Source organism: Cricetulus griseus, chromosome 7 (assembly GCF_003668045.3).
Source record: "Cricetulus griseus strain 17A/GY chromosome 7, alternate assembly CriGri-PICRH-1.0, whole genome shotgun sequence".
NCBI lineage: Eukaryota > Metazoa > Chordata > Mammalia > Rodentia > Cricetidae > Cricetulus > Cricetulus griseus.
This window is the reverse complement of record NC_048600.1, coordinates 107501903-107512906: the sequence shown is the minus strand read 5'-3', so window position 1 is coordinate 107512906 and position 11004 is coordinate 107501903. Positions and strand designations below refer to the sequence as shown.

The window sequence follows — 11004 nt, the reverse complement described above, 5'->3', positions numbered from 1 at the left end:
GCAGAGGCAGGGGAAATCTCTGTGAGTTTGAGTCCAGCCTAGTCTAAAGAGTAAGTTCCAGAATAGCCAGGGCTACACAGAGAAACCCTATCTCGAAAAACCAAGCAATAGATGATAGATAGATAGACAGACAGACAGACAGACAGACAGACAGACAGACAGACATCCTACATGGTGGCCACAACTGAAGCCTGGGTCCTCTACACTCTGGTGTGGGTTTCCACACATGGTAGGTGAATTATGGATATGGAAACTTGGTGAACATGGTCTCTTTCCAGAGGTCAGAGAGCTGTCACTCTTGGAGACAGCATCAAAGATGGCCTTGGTGAAGTTGCTCAAAGTGACAGTGCAGCCCTGGCTAATGTGTGGCTTTTATCAATACCAGCCAGCAGCAGCTTCTTGATTGGTTGGGCACAGGGACAATGACAATGCCAGTACCTCACTGCTGGAGCAGGGGTGAGGCACACCAACACGGAGCCACAGAGCCTGTAGTGTTTTTTTGTTTGTTTGTTTGTTTTAACTTTTTGGGGACCCACCACCCTACTCCCAAATAAATACACAGAGACTTATTCTTACTTATGAATGCCCAGCCCTTCCCACTTCTCTTTAGCTATGTTTTGCCTCTGGGCTTTTTACTTTTTTTATTCTATGTATCTTTCTTTCCTTTTTACTCCCTAGCTAGCTTGGTGTCTGTGTAGGTGACCCCTGGTGTCCTCCTCTCCTCTTTTTCTCAATCCTCTTCTCTGGAGCTTAGATTTCTCCTCCTATTCTTTCTCTCTGCCTGGCAGTCCCTCCTATTCCTTTCCTGCCTGGCTATTGACCATTCATCTCTTTATTAGACCAATCGGGTGTTTTAGGCAGGCAATATAACACAGCTTTACAGAGTTAAACAAATGCAAAATAAAAGAATGCGACAGATCTTTGCATCATTAAACAATTATTCCACAGCACAAACTAATGTGACTCATCTTAAACTAGTATTCCACAACAGCAACCTGTAACCTTTGCATGGGAACAATGTGACTTTTGTAGTCCATGATGGTGTCAAAAGCTAGACAGTCGAAGTCCATTTCTGTAGTGGTATGATCTTTAGAAGCTCATTCTTAAGGGACAGAACCAGGAAACCATCCATAGCCTCAGACTCCTTGATGGGCAAAAAGAGCAGGTGGATTTCCTCCTGGGATTTGATCTTCATGTCTTTAAGTAGGTAACCCTGATGGGTGATGGGGGTCCCCATCTTCGGCTTTCATACACTATTTCTCCTTTTATGTCTGCCTTATTTCAGCTGGCATTTCTTCAGGGTTCACCTGCACTTTAGAATGTGTCAGAATGTCCTTTCTTTTCTATGTAGACTGAGCTGGCCTGGAACTCACAGAGATCCTCCTGCCTCTGCCTCCTGAGTGCTAGGATTAAAAGCGTGCGCCATTATGCCCACCCAGCCTGTCCTTTTGTTTTAAGGCTGAGCAATATTGCATATGACCAAATAGCATATGAATAATAAAATAGCATATGGCTATTTCACATTTTAGAAACTCCCACCTTTGCTATTGTGAGTAATTCTGTGAGGAACCTTAGTGTTAGGACTATAGATATGAACTACCATTCTTGCCTTCAGTTGAACTACTTACTTTTTAGTGTGTGTGTGTGTGTGTGTGTGTGTGTGTGTGTGTGTGTTTGATTTGTGAGTATGGGCATTTGCACTCATGTGGCAATCAGAGGGCAACTTTCAGGAGTTGGTCCTTACTTTCCACTTTGTAGGGTGGGGTCTTGTTCTGGCATTGCCATCCATACTCCAGGCTAACTGGCTGAGCTTTTGGGGGAGTCTCCTGTCTCTGCCTCCTGTCTTGCCATAGCAGTGGTTACTGATGTGTGGACATCTTACTCTTTCATGAGAACTCTTGCATGTCCCCTGATGTTGACATTATGAGCCCCTGCTCCACCCCCTTTTCTTTGCCTCAGGCTGACCTCAGACTCCCTCTGTGTAGCTGAAGATGGCCTTGAGTTCCTGATCCTCCTGCCTCTATCTCCCTGGCTGGGATCACAGGTGGTGACACCATGCTTGTCTATGAGTCCATTTTTGAAGCAGAGAAGGAAGGGATATTAGCAAGGGGAAGGGAATAAAGGCTTCTGCAGGCTAGCTCATAGCACAGGCAGAATGATAGAGAACACGTCTCCTTACTGCCGCTGACCCCCCCCCCCCAGGGACTAGTCAGGAAGTGAAAGGGTCCTAAGGACCAGAATGTACCCTTCACTTTGCCAGTGCAATTATTTATCCAGAAGAGGTCAGTGATTGGTTCCAGGTCATCCACCAGGCCTTCCAGGAAGGGCTTGGATCCAAAACTTGGAATATTAGCACGCCTCATTCCTTGGGCCTGGCCTCTGGAAGCAAGTGTATAATTTGGAGGGCATGCCCTCTCAAGCCCAACTCTTCAAAGTCTCTGTCTTGACTGGTTCTCCATAGGAACACAGATTCTTCCCCAAATTTGCCAGGGAGATCTGAGGTCACTCTGGAGATCAAAGAGAAGGAGCAGCTGGATTACTCATGACAGTTGAACCAGGATTCCCAGATAAAGGCAAAGGTTCACTAGGCCAACCTCTGCTCTCAGCCAACCCCTCCTCCTGGCCTGATTTTCTTCATTTCCAAGTCAGGAGAGGGGAAGCCACCCTGCCAGGACTTTTCTTTTCTTCCTTTGAAGTAATGATCGTTCAGGACAACATGGTACTGACTAGAAGGTGTAGGGGTTGTGTGCCAGTCTTTGGTTAACCCAGTGCCCAAACCCAGAAATGAACAGTCATTTCTTCTAGGTCTTCTCTCCCATCCTTCTTGGGTTACTTGTTAGAATATATCCCAGAGGGCTGGAGAGATGGCTCAGAGGTTAAGAGCATTGAATGCTCTTCCAGAGGACCTGAGTTCAATTCCCAGCAGCCACATGGTCGCTCACAACCATCTGTAATGAGATCTGGTGCCCTCTTCTGGTGTGCAGATATACATGGAAGCAAAATGTTGAATACATAATAAATAAGTAAAATCTTAAAAAAAAAAAAAAAAAGATTATATCCCAGAAGCACAGGGTTTTGAGTCTCTCACAAAGTCCTTTGGAGCCTAGGGGAGCAGCTGAGGAATATGTTTCAAGCCTCAGCTAGGGCAGAAAAGAGGATAGGATAGGAAACAAGAGACTTCAGTCCCTGATGCCACCAGATCTTGTCTACTGGGCACTCTACTCGGAGTGACTCGGTATAGAGAAGGAAGGATGCCACGAGAGATGCGGGGTCGAATTATAGCTGATTCCTGGCGTTGGGCCGCATTAGTACCCCCCCACCCCACCCCAGTCCCAGAGTACAGAGGGGCTCACCCATCAGACCGGTTGGGGCCGGACAGCCTCTCTTCCCAGAGGCTTTCTGTTCCAGCCCGCAGGCCTCACGGGAGCTCCGGGCTGGGTTCCTTTGGCCTGTAGCTCACCACCACCCGGGAAGTTCCCACGTGACCCACGATCTACTGGGCACTGGAACCAACTAGCCCTGAACTTGCTGTCTGGCCCATTATAGACTTCAGATTGTTTTCCCGTTTATGAAACTCCTCGGCCCTCCAATCTTAGCCGGGGGATGGCCCTGTATTGTGCTGCAGAGAGAGTCTTGGGATCCCCCGAAAACAAAAACAAAGAAAAATAGGGGCGATTCTTCGAGGGCGAGCTTAGAGGGTTGTAGTTCCCACGCGAAGGTGGCCCAGGACTCGAGAGTCGCCACTTCCCGGCCTCTCCTCGCCCCGCCTCGCCCCGCCCCGCCCCGCGGGGACCAGTCCTTCTCACCCCATAGGCAGAGCGACCCTCCCGCCTCCCAGTCCGCTTCTTCTTCTTTAGCCCCCGCCTTGTTCACTTTCAAAGTTTACTCCCGGCCGTGATCTGCGGCGGAAACGAGCCATGGCTGTCTACCTCGGGATGCTGCGCCTTGGGAGGTTGTGTATCGCGAGCCTGGGGGCGCAGGGGCCCCGGACGCTACTCTCTCGGCCTTGGCAGAACTCGAAGTTGCACTGTGCCCGCGCACTCAGGTACCCCGAGCAGCTCCCCGAAAAGAGAGGGGGCTGGGCAGTCCCGAGGAGGAGGGAACTCGGGAGTTCTGCAGAGCTTGGCAGGGACTGACCCCACTCTGGGTGGCCCTCACTCAGACTACCCTTACCACCTAGGCAAAGGGAAGAGCGGGCCTGGCTGGGGTTTGGGGCTGCTGCAGGCAGCTGCAGTAGTCTTAGACTGAGTTCAAATTCTAGATCAGGATTCTGTATGCGTCCCGGGTGGCACACAGAGACAGAAGGTAGGCTTTTAACAGTACACCCGGGGAACAGGGCTGAGTGCTGCTGGGACACTCTCTCAGCTGTACCCACTTCAGTGAAAAACTTGGGACGGGTTGGGAGTCCTCAGGCACTGAGTATTTAACAGTCCCTTTCTCTTTCTTTCTTTCTTTCTTTCTTTCTTTCTTTCTTTCTTTCTTTCTTTCTTTCTTTCTTTCTTTTTCTAGACAGGGTTTCTCTGTGTAGCCTTGGCTATCCTGGAACTCACTCTGTAGACCAGGCTGGCATCGAACTCACAGAGGTCTGCCTGCCTCTGTCTCCCAAATGCTGGGAATAAAGCCGTGCACCATCACTGCCTCCTGGCTTCTTTCCTATGTTTTAAAATCATTGCCACTTACTTCTGGGCCTGTTTTCATCAGCCCTCGTGGGAAGGGGGTTGGCAGGAGAGGATTGGTTGAATAAAGCTAAAGTGGCCAGGCACTGAAGGGACTGCAGGAGACAGCCTTGAGAAAAGCCAAGGTTGGTAGAGCTGCCCCTGCCCGTGCAACAAGGTTGGTGGTATCTTCAGCATCCAGTAGGGGGAAGGCCTGCACATAGTTGAATATGCTCTGCCACACAGTCTGCTGAGCTACTAAGCCTTGTTTGTTTGTACCACTCTGGCTGTGGTCTTGGACAGGACAAGTGGAGACACAGCTATGTCTCTGCAAACTAGGTAGCGCGTATCTATAAGGCAGAGGCAGGAGGATCTCTGAGTTCTAGGCTAGCCTGGTCTAACAGAGCGAGTTCCACGACAGCCAGGGCTACACAAAGAAACCTTGACTCTACTTCCTGAGAAGTTGGACAGATAAGTTGGAAGATGCCTTTTTGTCCAGAACTCTCAGTCAGATTATGGCCTTCTGAAAACTAGGAAGCAAGCAGTGTGTGTGTGTGTGTGTGTGTGTGTGTGTGTGTGTGTGTGTGTGTTATGCTGAATAGGCACTCTACCACTGAGCTACATGCTTAGCCCTTATAAAGAACTTTAACACCCTCTGCCTCATTTCCTGAGTGGACCTAGGGGATCATGGCTGGGTAGTGAAATGGGGCTCACTGGGGGAATGGGGGGGCACTTTTTAAGGGAGGCTCTCACACCTCCCTAGGCTAACTTGACCCTGCCCTATCCCTAGTTGGCCTGTCTCACCTTTGAACTCTTGAGTATCCCTACAAGCTGTGAGGACTCTGAAGAGAAAAGTTACTCCCCAAAATACATACAGTTGTTGATACTAAATCAGACCCAGTGTTACACAACAGTGCTTTGATTTGTGTGTGTGGTTCATGTGGATATATGTGTGTGTGCGTGTGTGCATACCTATGTATCCCTGCACCTGTGTTTTAAGTGCAGGTGAAGGCAGCTACCCAATGTTGGGTGTTCTCCTTGAGCTATCTCTACCTTACTGTTTTGAACTAGGGTCTTTGACTGAGCCTGGAGCTCACTGATTTGGCTAGGCTGGGTTGCCAATGACTTCGAGGGCTCTTTCCCTCTCTGTCCCCCTCTCCCAGGCACTGAGAGGTTACAGATGGCTGAGTCACTGTACACAGCTTTAGTGTGAGTGCTGGGGATCCTAACTCAGTTCCCTATGCCTGCACAGCAGTCACTTTACTGACTGAACCCAGCCCCAACATTCCTGATCTTTGACCTTTGCTTGTGTAAACATAGCAGGTTACTTACTTGCCTCAGGCCTGTGACCTCTGAGGGTTTCAGTGTCAGGCCTCAGAGAAACTGTCTAGAAAAGACCTATTTATCCAGAGAAAAAAAGATTCCCTGGTCATCTGGCCCACCTTCTTCCCCTTCCTCTCTTGTTTGCATCCTTCCTTGCTGTCCGTGGGCGCTTTTGTCTGGATTGTCCCTGCTCTCCTCTGCAGAAGCCTCCCTTCGGGCGTCTCAAATACACAGCACACATCTCTGAGGGCATGCCCTCACTGTGCCGAGCACCTAGGCCATGGAACTAAGACCCGGACTTGTGTGAGGACGAAAGGTATCAGGGGAGGAATAGCTTGATGGTGTTCCCTGCATAATGGTGTGGGAAACTGTTGTCCTCTGCTCTCTCTGCTGTTTTGGAGGCAGGGTCTTCGTGTGTAACCCAGGTTGACCTGCAACTTGAAGCCATCAATCTTCCTGTCTCAGCCTCGGAGCTGTGAAATTACAGGCATGTATCGTCATGCCCAGCTCTGGTTTCTGGTTTTGCTGAACGGGAAAGAACAAGAATTTGAAGCAAGCTTGTCTTGAGATACAAACCTGGCTCCTCTACATAAAGCTGATGACCCAGGAACATATTACCTTATTTCTGAGTGTGGTTAGTTTGTTGCTAATGAATTCTTACCTGCTGGCTGGTTGTGGGCAGAGAGGCAGAAGCTTTGAGATTGCTTTCAGCCTTTCCTTCCAGCTGGTAGATAGCTAAGAGTTAGACTTGATACGGATCTTTGCAATCCCAGCAAAGGGCAAGAGTATTGAACCAGCCCCCATCCCTCACTCGACAGCTGGGGCTTTGAACAGTGGCCTCAAGGGGGAAGCCTGCAGCATGGGTGCCTGAACACTAAGTGTTTCTAGCTTTAGAAATGTCTCCCATCATTATTTTTTCTTCCTTCTCTTTTTCTTTCTTTGACAGTACCAGGAATCAAACCCAGAATCTGGTACAAGTTATGCAAAGGACATCCTCTGCTCACTTGTTTTGTAGGGAGAGTTTGTTATACTCAAATAGCAACTGCCCGTGTACTTTCTATTTGTAACCATGAATGCACATCTACCAGCGGTTTCATTCTGGATGCTGAAAGTGAGTGTTCCACCAACAGAGTACTGTATTCAAAATCTTTATTGCAGTCCTTACTTCTAAGAAGTTCTTTATAGTCTGCTTCCTTCATAAGCTGTGGGTTCCTTCAGGGAAGTTATATTGAGTGACCATAGGACTTTATGGTATAATTACATATGGTAAATTGCATAGATCTTAAACATATTGCTCAGTGAATTTTAATGGTTTGTTTTCTATTGCTATAACTGAACGCCAGAGAGCAGAGCAATTTGTAAGCCTCCCTTCAGAGGGTCATTTAGCTTAGAGTTCTGAAGGATGATGGGAGTCCAAGAGCACAGTGCCAGAATCTACTTGGCACTGGTGAGAGCCATCCTGCTGGGTCATGACATGGCCCAGGGCATCACGTGGTGAGACCCAGAAAACGTGCCAGGGAGAGTTCTTTCAAAGAAAAGCTACTCTATCTATAACCTATTAATCCACACAAGCATGGATGGATTACTCCATTCCTAAATGCAGAGGCCTTATGATCCAAAGGTTACATTCTCTCTCTCTCTGTCTCTCTCTCTCTCTCTCTTTCTCTCTCTCTCTCTCTCTCTCTCTTTTCAAGATAGGGTTTCTCTGTGCAACAGCCTTGACTGTCCTGGAACTCACTTTGTAGACCAGGATGGCCTTGAACTTAAAAATCCACCTACCTCTGTCTCCAGAGTGCTGGGATTAAAGGCAAGCACCACCATGCCTGTTACATTCTAAGAAACATTACTATATGAATTTGGAGATCATTCAAACCATAGTGTGTTTAAACTCATTAAAACTCATTACTCAGCTTCCCAAGGTATAGAAGTTTTTTTTCTTTCTCCCTCCTTTTCTTCTTTTCCTTCCTTCCTTTCTTGTTTTATTTATTTTATTTAATAAATTTTTTTGAGACAGGGTTTCTCTGTGTAACAGTCCTGGCTGTCCTAGAACTCGCTTTGTAGATCAGGTTGGCTTCGAACTCACTGAGATCTGCCTGCCTCTGTCTCCTAAGTGCTGGGATCAAAGGTGTGTGCCACCACGGCCCAGCTTATTTAATAATTTTTAAAACTTTACTTTTATGCACATGGATGTCTTGTCTGTATGTATGTCTGTGCACCACAGGCATGCCTAGTGTCCTCAGAGGCCAGAAGAGAGCATCAGGTCCCTTGGAACTGGAATCCAAGATGGTTGTAGGCCACTGTGTAGGTTGTTGGGAAATGAACCTGAGTCCTCTGGAAAAGCAGCTACTGCTTTTAATTATTGAGATGTCTCTTTAGCTCCTTGTTGTTTTATTTTTTGAGATGGGATCTCATGATGTAGCCCAGAGAGGCCTCAGACTCATGGCAATCCCCTGGTCTCAACCTCCTAACGCTGGAATTACAGCCTTGACCTACTTACCACGCCCATCTCTATTTTTTAGTTCTTCCTTCTCATTTATATGGGTTCCCTTTCTTTACTTAAATACTTGATGAGAACAACTTAAGGAGGATTTATGTTGCCTCATTGTTTGAGGGTAAAGTTCATCATGTCAGGGAAGGCACAGTGGCGTGAGCTCTGTGGCAGGACCTCTGGTAGCAGGAGTCTGAAGCAGCTGGTCATATTGTGTCCACAGCCAGGAAACGAAGAGAAATGAATGCTGGCACTCAGCCCTCTTTCTCCTTTCTGTACAGTCTGGAATCCCAGCCTGTGGGATGGTGCCACTCACATCCGGGTTAGCTCCTTCTCCCTCAAGTAAGCCTCCTTGGGAACATCCTTGAAGACACACTCTGGTCTCTGTGACTCCAAATCCAGTCGATTGTACTATATTCAGTGTAGGTGTGAGTGTGTTTGTGAGCTCTGGATTTCAAACCTAGGGCCTTGCACATGCATAAGTGCTCAGCCACTGAGTTGGTTTCAGCACCCTCAGATCTAAGTTTTTTTCTTTTATTTACTTTATATATATTGTTCAACTTGGTCAAAGTTACTTTGTTACTCTGCTGAGGACCTTTAAACAGCTTCAGAAATACTTAATTATTTGTGTTTGTCCTTGCTTGACAATCTCCTTACACCTTGTGGGTCCTAGGGATTGAACTCAGGTGTTCTTCAGGCTTGACCAAAATAACAAAAAGCCACACATGGTGGTATACACCTGCAATTTTAGCACTTGGAAGATTATCTAGTGCCAATCTCAACAACATAGTTGGTTTGAGGCTAGCCTGAGCTACATAACACAGGACACTCTATCTAATATATATAAATCAAGGAAGATAGCTCAGTGGCAGAAAGGCATTTGACACACACACATCAATCCTCAGGATCTACATGGTAGGAGAGAACAAACTTCAAACAATTGTCCTTTGACCTTCACACATATGCCATGGTATGATTTTGCTTTCTCTCTCTCTCTCTCTCTCTCTCTCTCTCTCTCTCTCTCTCCCTTTCTCTCCCTCTTTCCCTCTCTCTCTCAAGCAAATAAATGTAATTTTTTTAATTATCAGAAAAAACTGAAACAAAATTTCAGATGAGAAATATGCAAGATATAACATAATACATGATAGAATAACAAACACCTGTGTCCCTGTCACTCAAAAATAAAACTTAGCCATACTTAATTTCAGAAAGGTTATCAATGGAAGAAATAAACCTTTACAGATAAAACTAAAGTTCCCCTCCCCATTTTAAAATTTTTTATTTTCTGTGTTTGGGTGTTTTGCCTGCATGCCTGTCTGTACAACATATACATACAGTGCCCATGGAGGTCAGAAGAGGGCGTCGGATCCCCTGGAACTGGAACTACAGAAGATTTGAGCCAAGGATTGTGAGTTGCCATGTAGGTGCTGGGAATCCAACCTTGGTCCTCTGGAAAAGCAACCAGGGCTTTGAACTGCTGAGCCATCCCTTCAGCCCTGATACCTCCTTTATGTCTTCCCTGTCACAGATCTAATTATGTTATATCAGAGCATGTCTTATACTTTGTTTCTTTATACTGGGATTGAACGCAGAACCTTGTGCCTCCTAAGCCTTCTGACACTGAGCTGCACCATAACCTGGTTTATACTTCTGACACAATCCTGAGCCGACAGGTGATACATTGTATCATGTGGTGTATACCGGTTCCATTTGTTAGACCGGTGAAGCACTTGCAGCCGTACCACGTGAACACTTTGTATTCCTACAGGCTATATATTATACTGCTGTGAACAAAACTCACCGTTTAGTTCTCTCCACAACAGGCGTCTGCTCATGGGGATGACTCTTGGCTTTCCCTGGTACACAGCAGTCCATGGCATGAGTGTCACATGCAAACAGTAGGGTTGCTGAGCAGGGGAGGTGACGCTGCAGCTTTTCTGGGAACTGCCCTGGGAGATCTGTGTTGTTGTGACTCCCAATAGCATCCAAATCTTGCTGTTTTCCTATATTGCTGCCGATACGTAGACTGATGAGACTTTGAAGCACGTCCGGGGCCACTCTACATGCCCATGGCTGTCAGGGTGTTTGTCTTTTGAAATGTTTACTGTCCACGGCTCCTGACACTTTTCCATTCATATTATTTGCTTATTTATTGTGGTAGATTATTTGTCCTTGTTAATTTGTGGGGAGTGTTGAAAGTAGGCTAGGGATTGAAAAGATGGCTCAGTGGTTAAGAGTCCATATTGCTCTTGTAGAGGACCCCAGTTTGGTTTCCAACACTCACTTCAGGTGGTTTGGGATTGCCTGTAATACCAACTTTGGAGGGATCTGATGCCTTTGGTCTCTGATGGCACCTGCACTCATTACAGATGGTTGTGAGCCACTATGTGGTTGCTGGGTATTGAACTTGGGATCTTTGGAAGAGCAGGCAGTGCTCTTAGCCGCTGAGCCATCTCTCCAGCCCTGGCACCTACACTCATGTGCACATACCCACATGCAGACACACACATAATTAAAATTAAATACTTCTTTTTAAAA

The 11004-nt window shown here is 46.9% G+C and overlaps 1 protein-coding gene across 4 annotated transcripts in view; it reads left to right on the top strand.

Moving 5' to 3' along the window:
- Positions 1-3826: 3826 nt before the first annotated feature.
- Acsf2 (acyl-CoA synthetase family member 2) overlaps positions 3827-11004 on the top strand; it is a 38562-nt gene continuing 31384 nt past the window's right edge. For 2 of the 4 annotated variants that reach the window (XM_035447698.1, XM_027424373.2), the window contains exon 1: positions 3827-4045. In XM_035447698.1, coding sequence (XP_035303589.1) covers positions 3918-4045 — 128 coding nt within the window. In that variant the 5' untranslated portion in view covers positions 3827-3917. The remainder of the gene's footprint in view (positions 4046-11004) is intronic. The other 2 variants (XM_027424372.2, XM_027424371.2) reach the window with 1 other exon arrangement.